Here is a 19,092-nt window from a genome sequence, read left to right as displayed (position 1 = left end):
TGTTTTTACCAGTATTCTTTGGCCTTGGACTGGAAGGTCACATACATAAATAACCATTGCACTTCTTCAGTTTCCAATGTCTATTTCAGGGTCACTGAATTCGTTGATCTCGACCCTTCCTCCCCTGGCAGAGGTGAGGTTATATTTCTCGCTATTATTATGCTCATTCTTAAGGCTTTTTTTGTGTACATATGTGGTGCATGTATGTGGTATATGTATGTGGTATATGTGTGTTATATGTGTGCTATGTGTGTGGTGTACATGTGATATATGTGTGTGGTGTATATATTTGGTTTACATGTCATGTATGTGTGGTATATGTATGTACTGCATGTCAAGCACAGTATGGCCTGGGGCATCAAACAAGGAAAGAGGCACAGCCCCTTGAGAAACTCTAGTGGGAGTAAGGTGCATAGCTCAATGGACTGAGTGAGATGAAGTGTGGGGATGTGCAGAAGATGGTGGGGGACGTAGGAAGAAGAAACGGAAGAACAAATCTTCTTCAGCTTGGGGTAGTCAGGAAGACTTCATGAAAGATGAAAGACTTAACTTCCCGATGTGTACACATTTTATGTGGACGGATCCATGTGAACAAGGAGCTTCCTCCTGAGTGCTGGAGTGGTGAGGAGGAGTTTACATTTGAGGGAGAAGCTGGAAAGATGAGCCTGACAGGCAAGAGGACCTCATCACCCAACAACCTGTGCACAAGCAGCAGGCCAGGGCTTCAGCATTTGCTGACATTGCTAGAATCACAGATTCTTCATCAGAAAAATAGATTCTCAGGTTCATCCATCCTTCTAAATGAGTTCCTAGGCCAGACTGTGATGATTTACATATCTGACAATACGATCAGCTAAGAGATAATGCACTCTGTACAATGTGTGTCGCTAAAGGAGTTAGCTCCTGAACTCCACTCACTTCCACTCCTTCAGTGCTGAGGACTTTTCCATCCCAGCTCCCTTTTCGGAGCTTTGAGACAGAAGTCATCAACGAGATCCTGAAAGGAGGATGCAGAGGGTACCAGAGTATGCCTGGCTGCTCATTTAAATAGTCTTTCAAGCTCTCCTCTTCATATGGTGTCCTGACCACAGTCTAAGGAAACTCTTCTTCCAGAGAGAGGTGGACCAGAAGCTTTTTAAACCATGATTTTACAGAACTTACAGCAGTGGTGACAGCATGCACAAGACAAAAAAAAAAAAAAAAAAAAAAAAAAAAAAACCCAGCACAGAAGTGGAGAAATGGATAATAAATCCCAACCTTAGCTGAGGAACTATTGGTAACTGATGACTACCAGGAAAGGGAGAATGGGTTTTCTTTAAGGGAGTGACACTAGATCAGTTGATTAGGCTCCGATGGATGGACTCACACTGAGGGACATTTGGGGACAAAAAACTTGGCTCAATAAGTCTTAACATATATAACAGAATGCATGAAATTCAGTGGGGGAGCCTGTATGGGGCTTTAGATAGGGGAGAGGGTCTAAATACAATCATGATATATTGTATGAAATTTGCAAAAATTCAGTAAAAAAGCATGATGATTCCACTTCTTGTAGAACTACTTTCTGTAGTTCCCAACCCCCATTTCCCCTATAAGTGAACTCTCACACCAGCAAAGAGAGCACTGGGATAAATTAGGTAGCATTAAAGGCAGTACAAGCTTACCTCTGTCAAATGCCATCTTGACATCTTCAATGTGTTCTGTGAATCCAGAGACTCTGTAAAGCCCTTCTGACTTTAATCCTGTAGGTTAGGGGAGAGCAGGAGAGGGAGGGAGAGATTTTAACTTCAGTTTCTCATAAGAGTCTAATTTCATATCTGTGCTGAGTGTTATCAGGAAATGAACAAATTCAGCGAGTGATCTATGCCATGCCTATTGCACACAGCGTGGACTTGCCTGTCTATTTCTATGGGAGTCTGTCTTCATTTGGTTGTTAGAAATCCATCTCAAGGGCTCTAGGTTTTCTTTCTGCCTGGCTGGGCAAAGTGAGCTGAGATTTAAGATTCTCTCTCACTGTAGCCCTGACCTCCTTTCTTGCCAGCCTGCTATACATCCACTTCAGTGGTGCAGGCAGAGCCTGGCTTTCTCTCTCACATCTTCCTCATACATGTGGTATATTACACATAGCCACTGTGTACATACATTCACACTTGAATGTGTGTAATGCATATTATCCTGGCTGTATTGCAGAAATCTAAATTTTGCATCATTTTATCTTTTAATCATAAGACAACATGTTAAATTACTAAGTATGATTGATTTAATTTTATACCTTCAAATAGCTAAGCATACAAACAGATGTGGAAAAATTAAATTCTATTTAATGATGCTAGAAAATTAATCACTGTATGTGTAGGCTTAGAAGAAGACTCTGTTTCTGCCCCTTTGAGCTTATTGATTTGTTAGATACATGATAAAACCTAGATGTTCTCTACACCCACTGGGTGACATATAAAATCAAAAGTAGCACAAGGTTTAGAAGACCAGGTTTTATTAGATCCTGTATATCAATACTGAGCTGTTGTCAAAACTTTAGCTACAGCAAAGTAAGTAAACGGTGCATTCTGTCAAACCCTTGATGACTCACATAATTTCCTGGTTTTAAAATTTGAATTTTGTTGCATATGCACTATTTGCTGTATACATACAAGTCTTCATTCGTTTACACCAGAGACATTGAATGGTATGAATGTCCCTGATCTTTCCTGTGACCATGACAGGCATGCTTAGCTGACCTCAGCTCCCGTGTCTCAGTATCTACTGTTGACATTACTGCTCCTGATAATTGGAAGTGTCCCACAAAATGAAACCTGGGTACCATCTTGTTCCAGGTGGTACCTGAAAGCTCATTCCAGTAAGGTTGGGACATGCACTGTTGCAGAAACAAGGTCATAGCAGTTTATGGGAACACACAGTGGTGGGCACTCAGCCCTGAAGGTTGAGAAGGCCTGGGGAGACCTCCCTGGGGAGCTGTTCTTTGGGGGCATCCTGAGGGATGGAGTTTGTGGAGCAGTGAGACTGAAAGCTACCCTTCTAATATTCATTCTCTCTTCCTCCTCTACTCTAATGGACCCTTGGATTTTCAAAGCAATATCCACTGCAGTGGCCGTAAAATCTGGCTAAAGACAGCAAAAGCAATGTGTACAGCCTCTGGGTGGTGGCCCTCTTAAAGGAAAAGAGCTGTTCTTCCCCCCTTTTCTTGGTCACAGATGAGGTGGTGGCAACCAACAGTGGTCATGCAGATGAGGGCAGTGCTCCAGCAGGACAGAGCAAACTGTAGGCCCGGGTTCCTGTCATCCAGGAGCAGCTCAGTAAGTCCTGAACTCTTCCCTGGTACCTGGATCATTACTGGAGAGATAAATAGGTGTCTATCTTGTTATAAACACTATAAGTCTGTGTCTGAAACACAGACTTATAGAGCCTGACAGACAGAAAGAAATGTGGAGTTTGGAGAGTTGGAGGAATGGTTGATCTTGATTGTCAGTCTGATAGGGGTTTAGAATCACTTAGGAGACAAACCTCTGGGATTGTATGTGAGGAGCTGTTTCCAGAGAGGTTTAATTGAGGTTGGAAGATCTACCCTGAATGTGAGCAGCACCATCCCACGGGCTAGCATTCTGGACTGAATTAAAAGAAGAAAGTGAGGTTAGCACCAGCATTCATCTCTCTCTGCTTCCAGGTGGTGATGCAGTGTGACCAGCCACCTTATGGTCCTGCAGCCACACCTTCCTCACTATGCTGGGCTGTACCCTCAAGCTCTGAGCCAGAAGCGACCCCCCCACCCTTTAGTTGGTTTTGTCAGGTATTCTGTGACAGCAATGAGAAAAGTAACTAATACAGGTGTACATTCCAGGGTGAGCCCTGCACATTGGGCACTGTACTCAGTCATTTATGTGCACAGATTTGTTTGAATCCCCAGTACCAATTATGGGGTACAACTGATTCCACCCACTTCACAGATGAGCAAACAAGTACCTTATTTATGGTTCTTAAGCAAGGTGAAGACATTTCCCTCTGTGACCCCATGGTGATTTGAGGCAACCCTATATATGTTTAATTACTGTTCTGATTACTGTACTACAGTATGAATTCATACAGTATGATGACTTTCAGATCATCAATATCTAGCTGATAATAAATGCTCAACAAATATTTGATGAATGGACACACATGGCTTATACAGGAAATGGAAATTGATGCTATTAGTTGGCTGTAGCCTGTTTATCTGTATGTGTGTTTTTGTGTGTGTACAGGTCATTGTCTCAATAAGCACAGTACGGTGAACAAAGGAGAAAATAAATCACTATAATAATAATATTTTCCAAACCTCTTGCTTCAATTTCCCGAATACATATGTCCACCACCATGGGTCTCTGTGTATTGTGAGCTTTTACGAGAGTGGTGAGGTCACAACAGTACACTTTCTTGATTCTCTTGAGATCAGGCTGGCAGTCATTGGGGACATGCTTGGAACACTGTTTATGTACGTTCAACCCACAGTCTGTAAACAAAGAAGCCACATTAACCTTGCTGAGTCCTTTTGTCAAAGTCCAAGACAAACTGTATGCTACCAAAATATACATAAAAACACCCAAAGTTTTGCTGGACTTCTCTGGAATAACCATCTCCTTAGGAGATGATGCTGACCACTAGAGTATAGATTCATTTTGACTCACTGAATTCTTATACAATTGCATTGTCCTCATTAACCCTTTTCTTTTGCTAGACCAGAAGAACAGAAGTCAGGTCACTGGCCCGACTGCTTGCAAGCTTTCCCTTTTAGACTTGGATCCCTGTGGGTCCACAGTGGGCTTTTGGGCTTGGATTCTCAAAGCTAGTTATGGCTCATAAAGGGCACTGATACTTATTCTAGGTTCTGTTCTTAAGTCCCTGATGCTCCTTTCCTGGGATATATAGTAACTGTGATGCAGGAATATCTGATCTTTGATTTGAAGAGCTCATGACTGTATCCTCTTTTTTTTAAAAAAAATATTTATTATTTTTATTTTATGTGTATGTATGTATTGACGCACGTAGGTAAGTGCACCCATGTCGTGCAATGCTGGCAGAGGACAGAAGAAGCTGTCAGAGCCTCTGGAACTGGAGTTACAGACAGTTGTTCGCTGCCATGTGGGTGCTGGGATTCGAACCCACGTCTTCTGCAAGAACAGCCAGTGTTCTTAATCACTGAGCCATCTCTCTGGCCCCTGACGGTATCCTCTTTGCCTGTTCTTGAGAATGACCTGTAGTTTCTAATCCTTTCCTCCTTGCTGGGCACTTGGAGGATGCAACCCCTGTCTACTTGCTGTATTGTGACACCTGTGAAAAGAAGTGATACTTAACTATACTCCAGTGGGAGTGCCTAAGCGCTTGCAACTTATGACAATGACATGTAATGTGATGATTAAAGTAATTATTTATAAAGCTCATATACAGAGCTGAAACTGAAAAGGTGGTTTTAAGTTCAGTGCACAAATTAAAAGCCTTGTTAGCATTTGGTATCCACTGATGGAATTTCTCTGACTTAAAAGGCATAGTCTACATTCTGGAAAATAAAATTTTAATGCTGATGTTGTTCAATGTTAATGCACTGTTCATTTAAAGTGTTCTATTATTGTTTTCCTGTGTTTTACCAAGAATAATATTTTTGTATATATAAAATATATGCACATAATGACTATTTTGGTCAGTTGCTTTACAAGACAGCACTTAACCACAGTAAGCTCTGAAAGACTCTAACTTCTGTAAAACCATCAATGGTGATATCTAGGCTATTTTCAGATAATGTTTCCTGGCTGAGTTCTCTGTATCTCTCTTTTTAAGAAAAAAAAAAACCTGTTCATCTTGGCTTTATTAACATGTGAAATTCAACCAAGTCCAAGAAAAATTCAGTTTTATTTTGGTAGATCTACTTAGTGATGAAAATTAGTAAATGTAAAGTTGTTAACTGAGCTAAATAAATAGAGCTGGCTGGCTTCCTTTCTGGGGTCCTCTTTTATAAAGTGGTGATCATACTATCACTGGGTGATCAGGAGGGTAAACTAAATACAAAGAGCACAGCACAATGTCTGACATCTCCTAAGAGCTGTGCAAAGGTTAAGCCCAACAAAACACATAGCCTGCATGGCAATAGAAGATACAGGCCTCCCTAGCTAATCTTTCATTAGTAATTTTTACTGCATCTTACAAACTTAATTTTAAATTTTTATTAAATTGTAGAAAAGTATATATAACATAAATTCACCATTCTAACCAGTTTTAAGTGCATAGTTCAGTGGCAATATGCACACTGTTGCATAGCTACCACTACTGTCTACCTCCAGAGCTATTTTTGTCCAGCAAAACTGAAACTTGACACCCACTAAACAGCAACATGTCAAGTTCATCCCCAGGTTCTCAGAGCCCTCCTTCCTTCTGACTAGGAATTTGGTTGTTTTGGTACTTCATAAGAGTGCTATCATACCAAATTTTTAATTTGTGACTGGCTTATTTTATTGATCATATTGTCTTCTGGGCTCATCTGTACTATGACATATATCGAGATTTATTTACACACACACACACACCCTGTACTCACTAGTATCAGAGCCAAGGGGCCTTGCCTAGATTATAATAGCTGGGGTTCCTTTGACCTTTGTTGTATTGTACAGGAGTGTTTGGGTTTTCTTACCTTTTATTAATGACTGAACAATATTCCAATGTATGTCCATACCACATTTTATTTATATTATCATTCATCCATTAATGGACACTGGGGTTATATCTACCTTTCAACGATTATGAATAATGCTACTATGAACACAGGCATGTAAATGTTGTTAGAGATACCATTTTAGTTCTTTGGGAGTATTTGTCCAGATGTCCAGATGTAGAATTGCTGGGTCACATGGCAGCTCTATGTTTAATTTTCTTACAAACTTTAAGATCTTCAGTAACAATATGTTTATCGGCATAGAGTTAAACATGGATCTTATTAAAATTAGGATGTTTTGTACTGAGTCTAAAAATATTAAATTTTCATAAACTGATGAACTCCATGTGCTACAAATAGAGTCTGGATCATTATAAAATCTACATTATGGAGAACTGAGGGCAATGGCAACTCTTCCTGACTTTTGATAGTCAGTTTTCAGCCTTCCTGCTCTTCAGAAGAAATATTAGATAAAAAAAAAATAGCCACTGGAGAAAACTTACAATGTAGCCTTAGACTGTATTTTATTACAAATACACACACACACACACACACACACACAGAGAGAGAGGGAGAGAGGGAGAGAGGGAGAGAGGGAGAGAGGGAGAGAGAGAGAGAGAGAGAGAGAGAGAGAGAGAGAGAGAGAGAGAGAGAGAAACAGAAACAAAAACCCCAGAGCCCTTTTATCCCAGAGAAAGTTGCTGATTACAGCTAACATAGAGCCCAGAGTTCTGTTCTCATAATATTGACTTTGGACCAATTTCCTGCTGAAACTGGGTAATATCAGCAACAAAAGATGTTTTTGGTAGGTATAATCTAGACAGACTGAACAAATCCACAGAGTAATTCAGATGGCTTACCATTGCACTCAGCGGTTGGGCTGTGTAATGCTTTGTGAGCCCTGGCAGGTCAGTGTTTTGTGTTCATCAGGGTGTTAGAACTTTTGGGAAAGACTGTCTCTGAGTTAGGTTTGCCACCTGCCTTGGGATGTGGGATAGAAAGCTAGAACTAGTCTCATGATTTAAGTATCTAAATGGGTGTTGGCTTTATCTATAGAACGGGAGCTAAGAAAGCACCTTCCAGGCAAAAAAAACCTAGACTATGTGATCCTGTGAATGAAATAGAAGAAGGCAAGCAGCCATGAAGTCAGTGGAAACCTAGTTAACACCAGATGAGGCTATTCTTGCTCCAGGTGCCACTACTTTCCCAGAAAAGCATGCACAATGGGTGGGGAAGCCCAGCTCACATGTAAATTTGGCAACCTGTTACCATTTAGTTTAATGTGCCTTAAGGGAATATGTTGCGGAATGTTAGCAGTGGCAATGTATAGCCAACTCTAGATGGAAAAATACCTAGGGTTTCAAACCACTTTGAAATATATAATATCAAATCAGGTGTGCAGTTTCACTACCTATCTGATGGCAGAAAAATACTGAACGTGGGCTCTGGAATGCTACTGATTTTAAATCAATGTTCTTCCCCTGGGTATGTGGCTAAAGACAAGATTCTATTTCCTTTTCATTTATTTTATTTTCAAAAATTATTTTATTTATTATGTGTATGAGTGTATTGTCTGTACATACATGTAAGTGTTCCCACATCAGGCAATGATCATGGAGGTCAGAAGAGAACTGGAGTTATGGATGGTTGTTAGCCACCATGTGGGTGCTGGGAACTGAACCTAGGTCCTCTGCAAGGGCAACCAGTGCTCTTAACTGCAGAGCCATCTCTCAAGCCCCTTCCTTTTCATTTGATGGGGATAATTGCATCTTCCTTCAGGTCTGATGGTGAGGTTGAATGGCATGGTAAATAGAAGTGCTTAGCCTGGTTTTTATGGCAAATACTTACCATGTTCATCAGTTTTTTTGCTCTCTTTATTTCCTCCCTTTTATGGCAAAATGGAATGGGAAAGAAATAGGGCTTTTCTTTTTTAAATCTATGCAATTCTACAAAAATTTACTTAATTTTTTTTTTCTTTTAAGGACTATTGCTTGCTTGGTGTTTTTCCATGCTCGTATAGATGTAAGATGATATTCTTTTTCAATCTTGCAAACACTTAGAATGGTTTCCCCAACAGGTAGAGAGAAGCTTTGGATGCTTAAGCAAGCTAGACTTTTGAGCTCATCTGGGCATGATCTCAGCTCTTAGGAGATGTCCACCTCAACAAAGTTGTACATTATGTGAGTTCAAAAGGAGAAGGTTTGTGTCTACCTGAACACCGGACTCCTTGGGCAATGAGTCCCCACATGAAGTTGGCACAGTATTCACACCAGTGTGGGCCTCGGAACGTGTGCACCTGTGATCCAAAAAGAACAGTGTAGAAGATTCAGTCATCTTGATGCCGGTGGCCTCAAACATGAAACCCACGAAAGACCCATCCCTCACTGGGCCTTTTTTGTCCAGTGAGGCAGAGTTGCAAACTGATCTATAAGGAGCAGAGATAGACTTTGATCTTTGAAATTCTCCACTGATCACCATACCTCAGTCAGAGAGGAATGTAGGGAAACAATGAGATTACAGAGTTATGCCATCAGCGGAGGTATGGGACTCTCTCATATCCCAAACAAAGTTCTGTGTGTACAAAACCAAGATAGCCTGAGCTAGTTGCCAGATTGTTCCAACCTGCATTTAGCTCAGCCAGTTCTGGGAGGCAGAAGTCAATTACTGTGTCCTCTTGACTGAAGTTGTTCCATCCATCTGTAGACTATCCAGTCAGGTATAAATAAAGCATGATTATGGGATAATTAAAAGGTTCCAAGGCTTTGAGCTACTTCCAGAAAAAGGCATTTTAAAAAAGTAAAGGAGTTGGCTGAAAATGCAGGCTCCAAATAGGGCCTGTGGAGTAGCTGTCCCTAGGAACAGGGGCTATATTCAGCATTCCTTAGAATGGCTTTCAGGTGAACAAGCTGGAAGCCTTTGTTAGTTGGGTAAAATGCTGATCTCATTGGTCAGTGCCTCAACCAGTTCTTAAATAGTAAGAATGGTCTTGTCTCAGAATATTCAAGTATAAGAATATTCATATATTTAGCCATGAATTAAGACAAAACAAAACAGTTGTTCTCTAACATTGAAGAAGTTCAAGAAGCATAAATAGGGAGTCCTTGCTAGCAAATATGGACAGGTTGAGCCAAAACCCACCACAGACAGTGTATTGGGGAATATATAAATGCACACAAAAAGGCTCTGGATTTTCACAACATCAGCACAGTGTGCTATCCTAGGCCTTTCAAAACTTCTTTAAACTTCAATTAACAACTAGGAGGAATTAAGGCAATATTATTTCTTTTTGTCTGAAATCTCTTTTCATTAGTGCATTTTTTTACAATTTAGTACAGGTATATTATACACTGTGGCCCCTCTCTCCTAGTTCCAAATTCAGGATCAAACAGATATGGGGGGCCCATGCACTGCTCCTTTATTAAACACTATTTATAGTTAATGAAAACCAAGATGACAAGTGTGGTCACAGTTTGGAAAGATGCTCAGGAGAGCTCTCCATAAGGAAGAACTATATCATCTTGCCTCTTTGGTCATGTTGGCAGTTGCATTTACAGAGAGTGGCAAGCCAAATAGCCCTTCCAGTGGAACTCATGGCTGAATGACAGTAAAAGAAAGCAAACACACAAATCAGAAAGAGTAACCTGTAACTATGTCTGCTGTGCAATGAAACAAAATTGGAATTGCCTTTTGGTATTTCAGCTTATCAAGTTGCCCATTATACTATTTTTGTTTTGAAAAATGATGAAGCCAATCTCTCAAAATAGAGGGAGAAGTGTTCTGTGTGGGCAACACAGGACAAAGTACTTCTTGTAGGAAAGCAGAGAATTCATGCAACACTTGTATTTTCTGAGAACGAATGCCCTGATTCATTTAGAGGCCCACTGAAATTGAACTTGCTACTAAAAGAACTCCATTAGAATGTCCTACTAAAACTTGAACATTTTCTAAATTCAGCAGCCATTAGTGTTACTAGAAAAATACTAAAGATGCCAGCTAATTTTGGTAGTAGACTATTATTATGCTGTTGAAATTACATGATCAATTAAATATAATAAAACACTGTATAAGCTATAAGAAAAATAGTATTAAAAGGACTACAGAAAAAAAAGACGAGGTTACTACTAGAGACAATTAGAACAGTCCACTGTTTTCCATGATGTTCCTTTTTTTTTGCTTTGTTTTGTTCTGTTCTATTTTGTTTTGTCTGTTCTTTTGAGACAGGGTCTCACTATGTAGCTCTGGCTGGCCTGGCACTTGCTATGTAAACCAGGCTGGCCTTGAACTCACAGAGATCCACCTGCTTCTACCTCACAAATGCTGGGATTAGAGGAGTCTAACACCACGCCTGGTCCCAGATGTTCTTGGAGGTAACGATGAAAAAGAAGAGCTAATTATAGAGAATGGAGCAGGAACATTCTGGGCAGAAGGAACAAAGAGTTTGACGTGATTGAACAATTGAAGGCCAGGGTTGCCAGAGAGAGAGAGAGGGAGAAGGACAGGAATTACAATGAGGTAGAAGGTAGGAAAGAGAAATTCACATGGGACCTTGCAGGCTTTCTTCATGAGTGTAGGCTCGGTATTAAATTGGGTACAATGGGGGTGGGAGAGATGGTTCAGTGGTTAAGAACACTTTCTCTTCTTCCAGATGACCTGAGTTCGATTCCCAGCACTCATACAGCAGATAACAATTGTCTATAACTCCAGGTTCAGGACATCCTCTTGTGGCCTCTTCTGGCACTGCATGCAAGAGGTACACTTACAAACATGCAGGCAAAGCACTCATGCATATAAAAATAAATAAAATATTTAAAAAATTAATTAGGTACAATAGGAAGTTCATGGAGGACTTCAAGTAGGAAGTTGATTCTGCTTCAAAGATTATTCTGAACACTGTGTTGAACGTGGTATCAATAGTGGAAGGGTTTTGGAAACTAGTTGAGAAATAACTGAGCTAGGAGCAGAATGCTGGCAGTGGAGGTGGGAAGCTGATTACTCTGAGGTCTATTTTGAAGATAGAATTTGCATGACCTGGTAATAGAGTGAATGTGGGTCTCCAAGAGATACAGAAGAATCATGAATGGTTCCTAGGTTCTCCCTTGGAAACCAGGTAGATGGTGATACCACTTGCTGAGGTGGAGAAGTTCTCTTTTAGGGGGAAGTTTAAGAATTGGTTTTGGGTAGGCTAAGGAGAGTGCTACAGTGTCAAAGTGTTAGTGTCTAGCAGGAATTTGCACAGATTTTTCAGCTTAGAAGAGGGGTATAAGTTGCACAGTTGCACATAAACATATGGGAATCCCTAAAAAAATAGATGGTGTTTTAAATTGGGAAAATGGATAAAAAGTGCTTGGGATAAGGAACTGAAAACAAAATGTATGTGTGTGTGTGTGTGTGTGTGTGTGTGTGTGTGTGTGTGAGAGAGAGAGAGAGAGAGAGAGAGAGAGAGAGAGAGATAGAGAGAATATCTAGTCCTTCTTCAGTTACATAACACAAAGACATGAAGAGAGTGAAATGTTTCAGACACCAAGTGAAGACTGAGGGAAAGAGGGACCATCAGGTCGAATGCTGGTAAGAGATTCAACTAGGGAAGTACCATCTGTCCATTTAGGAACATAGACGTCACTGGCAACCTTGTCAGGAATAGTCTCTTAAGAGACTAAACCCAGATTTAAGGGAACTTAAGAATAAGTGGGAAATAGAGAACTAGAGAAATGTGCAGAAAATCCCCTAAGAAGTTTGGGTAGTCAGGCCTGGTGGCTCAGAGAGTCTGAGGAAGGAGGATTGAAAGTTCAGAGCCAGTCTGGGCAACTTAGTGGGATTGTCGCAAAATAAAAAGTCAAAGATTATCACCAAGTCCAATGAGTGCTATCCATATGTGCATGGTATAGAGCACCCACTGGAGCACAGGAATCTACCTATGACCTGAAAAAGAATAATTCTCCTTTTCTTAGCTACCACTTGCCAATAGCTCCTAAGTAAGGGGTAGATATGATCAGATTTCATTATATTGATGCATAAAATTAATTTTCAAGAATAAAGAAAAATTATATTAAAATGGTGAAAACAAATGTGAAAAGCAAAAAAGAGATATTTAAATATAGCTCAGTGGTATATGCTTAGCTTTCATGAAGCTTTAGGTTCAATTCCAAGTAATGCAGCAAGAATTTTGGGTTTAATACCATACAGGGAAATAAGATAGCTTAAGGGAGGTATGGAATCAAGGGACTACCCTTTTAAAGATGGTAGACATAGAGCCGTGTTGGCTTATTGATAAGATCAATACAAAAAGTTACTAGAGATGCAAGATAGAAGAATATAAGCAAAAGAATGAGGATCCTAGAAGCTGAGAATGGTTCAGTTAGGGCATGTGTGGAAGCAACAGTAAAGAGAAAAACAGTCAAGATCTTCCAGAATTCATGAAGCTCACACAACATCAGATGAAGCAAGAAATGAGTCTCAAACAAGATAGATAAAATAATCTCTACATGTATTATGAGCCACTGTCCAATGCTGAAAGAACTGGAAACCCTAAAACAACAATGACAAAAGCAGACCCCCCCCCACCTGCAGAAGGACAGCAATTGGGGTGAAAACAGACTTTTTCTTCAGCAAAAATGAGATTATAGGTCATTGACTAACTTCATCAAATTCCTCATATAAAAGCATTGTCAACCTAACTTTCATACTCACCTAATTATGGAGAAGGGTAAAAGAAAGATATTTTTGGACAGCCAACATGATTTTAGATACTCACACAAAGTAATAAAGGGTTTTCCTCCATGAGCTTCAAACTGAATCTAGGAAGACAGAATAGTATCCAAGATACAACTGTGAGCAAGAAAACTCAAATGGACAGATCTATGCAAGTTTTCTTTGCATAAAGCATCAATAACCAGAGGACTAAGTTTAGAGACTTAGAAACAGGGTGAGGCATAAAAAAGACTGAATGGGGGGCATTGAGTTCTTACATACATTTGGGGTATATAAGAAGAGATGTTAGTTAACTGAAGAATATTTTAAGTAATTATGCACATATTATTTTTTGGGTACATGCAAAAAAGGCATAGAATCCATAAATTAAAAAAATACACATTCAGGGGAAAAGACATATATATTTGATCAAACTAATAAAAAGCAAGAAAAGAGAAAAAGCCATAAAACAGTGAACACATATAAGAATATTTATAGTTCTTTGATAGCAGTATAAATGAATAAATCATCAAAAGAAAATAGGTTTGCAGATTATATTAAAAATATTTGCAATAAACAATGTCAAACATAATGTGAAAATTGTTGGGAGGTAAAAAGTCACACCTAGACAGTTCTAGGCAAGAGAAAACCTCAATAGATATATGCTATTTGCATGAGTATTGACAAAAAAGATCCCAACAATTTGGTATATCTTATCAGAAATATATAGCAAATTTGAGCTTATCTGTATAGAACAACACAATCTCAAAAAGCTAAAGCAAAAACAGAAAAATTAGAAAAAGATAGTTAACATTTCCACAGTTACAATTTCAAGTTAATAAATATGATTAATAAATACATAATTTATAAATATTAATATACTAAATAGGAAAGGAACTTCATATCAAGAATCAAAGAACACAGTGTTTTCAAAAACACAGGGAATATTTATATAAGCACAGTTCTAACTATAACATGATATCATAAATAAATAATAGATTGCAAACCCTCATATACCATGTACAGTGTATTTGGTATGGAGAAGAATGACTGGTACATCCCAGCAGACATGATAAATTAGTAGGGGGAGGATGTGAGAAATGAACTGCTTCCTATTTCATTCACTGATCCACCTTTCATAGCCTCGGCATTCCCATGTTTATTTGGTGCTTATGTGCTGACTACCACTTTGAATCTGGCCTTGAACTAATTCTTGGATATACAGAGCTGAGGGACTTGAGTGGAGAAATACATCTTACATTCAAGGATCTCATAATCTGTAAGAATAAACTAGCAACATAAACAATTATGTGTCAGTTGACATAATAGAGCACACAAGAGATTCTATGTCAGGATAGTGGAGAAAGTAATGAATTCTTCCAAGAAAGAAGAGGAAAGTGATGTTGAACGGGGTTTTGAAGGACAGATACAAATTCACCAGACTGGGAAAGAGGAACTGATGGGAAGTGTTGGTGTTGCCTGGGCAGCAGATGAAGACATTCCAAGGTGAACTCATATAACCCAGGGCCTAGGAAGGCTGGTTTGGTTGTTGAAACATTTGTTTCTTGCAGGTGATGTAAAAAGAGGTATGATACAATGCTACCCAAAATGTCCGGTCTATGAAGGAACCTCTTTGGGGAAAAAGTGAAAGCACAGTATTGAGAAGTTGGGAGAGCAGCTTCAGTGTTTACCATACTTTGACAGATGCAGGCTAACTGAGGAACCTGACTACTAACTGCTCAGAAAGCAAGGATCTGCCCACCACATACCTTCTAAGCTTCGCTTTTGCCTATTTTCACAAAATCATCAAGTACATCAAAATTTCAAGCAATGTTATCAGCCTGCCCCCACCCCCCTGTATTTACCCACTTTCCAACGCACATCCAACACTACCTTTATCTTATCACCAACCCAACAAATGTAGGTAGACACTACCAGCTAACAAGTGACTCTCCATGGCCCTCAGTCCCACAGAACTAACACAAAACAGGAATGAGGGGGAAGGTAGAGTTAAATAAACATTATCTTAGGTCCACTGCCCAATTTCCCTTTGGGGATAGGCCACTGTTTATTTTCAGGGTTGATATGTTGTTCAATTTTCTTTTGTATTTCTGAGGAGGCAACAGCCCCTGTGTGAATGCTGAGGGTGCTGCCTGAGTCATGCTATTTGGGTTAGATGGCTGCCATCTACCATCTCAATGAAATATACAGTATCTTAAAAGTCACCAGTCAACCCTTCCCATTTTCTGAAATTTATTGATTTTTCAAGAATATCTTTCTAAAAGAAAGAACATTTTGCAAAGTTCAGTGCAGTAACTAAAATACCCTAGACAGGAAGAAAATACTCCAGACAGGAAGAATGTCTGTCCAAGACTATTATACTGGGCATGGTTTGCCTGGAATTCAGAAACCACACCAAACAAAAAGATGGTATTACAAGAGATAAGGCGTGTTTGACAAACGGTCAGAAATGGCCACTTAATAAAAACAAGAGGGAGAAGACTTGTCAAGAAAGCTTTAGAAGACAGCAAGACACCCCCGCTTGGCTCTCTGTAAATGAGCAGGATGTTATTCTTCTCACATCTGCTGAATCTGTAAAGCAGTACTCTCTAGTGGTTTTAGAGCAAATATGTTTTGATGGGCCAGGGTAGACACCACCCAAATGTACAATCAACTTACCCAGAATCTAGCTGTAAGCAAATGCTATTTAAGATGTGCTGTGGTGGGGAATTTTTGCTTCTCCTTATCAGTTTATATCAGGGTTCCTCAACTTTATTCCTGTTAACATTTTGGGCTGGAAAATTCCTGGTTGTGGGGGTGGCTGTGTTAGACGCAGCAGGAGGTTTCTGCAGCATCTCTGGCTGTGTACTCACCAGATGCCTGTATCATCCCTCATGGGAAGAACAACCAATGTCTCCAGACATTGCCAAGTGTTTCCTGGTGGGGAGCAATGTAACCTTGATTGAGAAGCACTGATATGGAATACAACTATTTTGCCTCAGTTTACCACTTCTGTCATTCTAAAAACACTTCATTCTTTGTTTTATTTTGGGAAAGGACCATGGGGCAAAAGCCAGTTCTTTATAGGCTGCTTCATATGCATAAAAGAGTAGCTTGGAGTTGGCGATAGGACCTTCCAACTACAAGTGGCTGGGCTTTGGAGGTCCAGGGTTCACAGAGGGTAGGAGGGAAGGCAGTTTAGCCTCAGTTGCCAGCAACAGAGTTGAGGTCTCCAGGCCTCTGCCCAAGGTTTTACTGTATTCCCCACAATCATTTGACATTGAACTGTAAGAAACTATATTAAACTTTGAATTTTCCCTTCTTGCAGGACCAGATGAAATTCTGACCTTGAAGTGAACCTTTTCAGATGTAAGGAGATAGCAGAGGGGAGCCACTCAATCTGTAACAGAGAAGGGCTTGGCTCCCTCTGTGAGGCCTGCTGGGTAGATGCTGTGGTAGAGCCAGGTGCAAAGACGGGTTTTCAATGGCGGTAGGGGAGGCACCACAGATTCCAGGAGTCATCTATCAGTAGCTGTTCTAAGGCATTTAAAACAGGATTATAGATTTGGTCCCAAGGTAAAGTTGGGGCCAAGCTCAACAATCTAGCCTTGTTGACAATGCTGAAAACTCATGACAAACTTTAAACAAGGTCCCAGATTCACACTCATCACCTGTATTCTTTGGGAGATGGAAGATTTGGGATTCCCTGGACAAGGGCAGTCCTCAAAAGCTCCTTAGTGAAGGTTTCAAGGCACAGCTCAAGTAATTTACACCAGAAATACCAAGGTAGGAGTGAGCGAGGCCCAGCTGCTGGAGAGGATGCAAGAGCAGGCCCAACCCACTGCACATTTGGAAAAATAGAGCTATATCAGAGATAAAAGAGAGGACTGAGTTTCTAAAGCATTAACTGCCATGAAATCTTTGGGAGAATTTTCTCATTGTATTAAGACATTCTTGTGCATCTAATTTCCACTTTAGTTTCTGAGAATGTCAGCACAAATATGCTTTTTAAAAAATTTACATGTACGTATGTATGTATGTATGTATGTATGTATGTATGTATGTATGTATCACACACCTGCAGAGGCCAGAGGACAACTTGTAAGAGCTGATTCTACCATGTGGCTCTTAGGGATCAGTGACCTCCCAACATTCTTTTGAGCCACATTCCTTGCTCAGAAGCCTCCTAAGATCTTGAATAACACCTTGCATATTCTAGATTGTGTATGATCTCAGAAGTTAGGTAGGTTCACGCCTAGTTAGTACTTAGATAAGGGAAACCTGTGGCTTTCCATTACTTAAGGCAAGTTTTCTCTACCTTAGTTCGGCTGACATTGGGGCTGGATAATTCTTTTGTGGGGGCTGTTCTGGCCACATCCCTGGCCTTTCCTGGATGCTACTGGTACACTTTGGTGTGAGGCTTAAAAAACAAGAGTGAGGTAAAACCACGCTGACTGAGAAGCACTCAGCAGCATGCATTCCTCCATCAGTACTTTCTGGCACATAATTGGCTGCAGTCTGTATTGGCAGAGTAAAGTAATAAATAGCTGAAGAGCTTTCTTTTCTAAGAAGTTTCAAAAAGACCCCACTAGCATGAACCGTGACCATTGGTGCTCACTCTCAGCAAACAAAACACAAAAAGCTTATTTCTCTAGGCAGAAAGTGCCAGAATTAGGCATTTAGTCATTTAGAATAGTCTTTTATCCAGACAAACTCCATAATAAATTAATAACAGTTAAACACTTGATAGGGGTCAGACTCTTCAGCTGATAGCTGACACTTGTGAAGTTGTTCAAGCCGTGTTCTAGTATGTGGCCTGACACAGGTGTCCCAGTGGGGTTTGCACCAAAGCCCATTCTCTTCCAACTGGGCTCTGCGGGTTGGTGAAGGACTTACAGAGAGAGTGATGAAAGCATCCTAATATACATATAGCTGAGTCACGGGAGTAGAAGATGAGATTTAAGTCTAGCCCTGGCATGCAGATCAGATACCTGCCTACATGAAGCCCTTCTCCAAAAACAAGTTTCCAGACTTGCTTGAAAGCCCTGCCATCAGCAGAATTCCTTTGGATGAAGGTGACAGGCAATTAGATCTCAAAAGGGATCTGTTTACTTCAAAAGTAACTAAGCCACCACTTTCACAAACAAGCTCTTTTAAGTTAAGCACATACTTGTAACAATTTGGACTTTAAATTCTCCCCCCAAATTCATGTGTAACTGGAGTTACAGGTGGTTGTTAGCAATCTTGGAGGTGCTGGGAATCAAACCCAAGCCCTCTATAAGAGGAGACAGTGCTCTTAACCTCTAAGTTGCCTCTCCAGACCTAAGAAAATAATTTTTTCTTGTTTTAAGCTACTAAGTTTGTGGTCATTTGTTATGACAGAGTCAGAAACATACTAAAGTCTTTACAGATATGAAGAGTGTCTTGAAAACTAGGGGAAATATGCATGAAATCCAAGTCTAAAAAATCTAAATCATTCATCTACAAAGGAGGGACACTGGACTTCCTGATAAAATACATTTAAAGAAATAGCAGTCACTAGGCTTCAGTTCATTTTCTGTTGCATGTATTTAACAAGCAAGGAAGGAAAAATAAAACGGTAGAAAGAGAGAAGACCTGCTGAAGTGAGGGTTGAAAATAAAAAAGTACAGAGACAGTGAAAACCAAACACAAAGGCGAGAAAAGGGGGAGAGACACAAAAAGATGTGTAGTAA

General features: G+C 40.0%; 1 protein-coding gene across 1 annotated transcript in view; it reads right to left on the bottom strand.

The window, feature by feature from the left end:
• Window positions 1-19,092, bottom strand: part of Chn2 (chimerin 2) — a 344,103-nt gene that overhangs the window by 6,920 nt on the left and 318,091 nt on the right. Inside the window, exons 8-10 of the mRNA XM_008841528.3 lie at window positions 8,903-8,987; window positions 4,328-4,501; window positions 1,665-1,742 (exon numbers count right to left, since the gene is read on the bottom strand). Of these exons, the coding sequence (XP_008839750.1) occupies window positions 1,665-1,742; window positions 4,328-4,501; window positions 8,903-8,987 (337 nt within the window). The remainder of the gene's footprint in view (window positions 1-1,664; window positions 1,743-4,327; window positions 4,502-8,902; window positions 8,988-19,092) is intronic.

The sequence above is a fragment of the Nannospalax galili genome, unplaced genomic scaffold (genome assembly GCF_000622305.1).
Source record: "Nannospalax galili isolate Female #2095 unplaced genomic scaffold, S.galili_v1.0 scaffold158, whole genome shotgun sequence".
NCBI lineage: Eukaryota > Metazoa > Chordata > Mammalia > Rodentia > Spalacidae > Nannospalax > Nannospalax galili.
The sequence above is the reverse complement of the archived record's forward strand: the minus strand, read 5'-3'. Positions and strand labels throughout refer to the sequence as shown.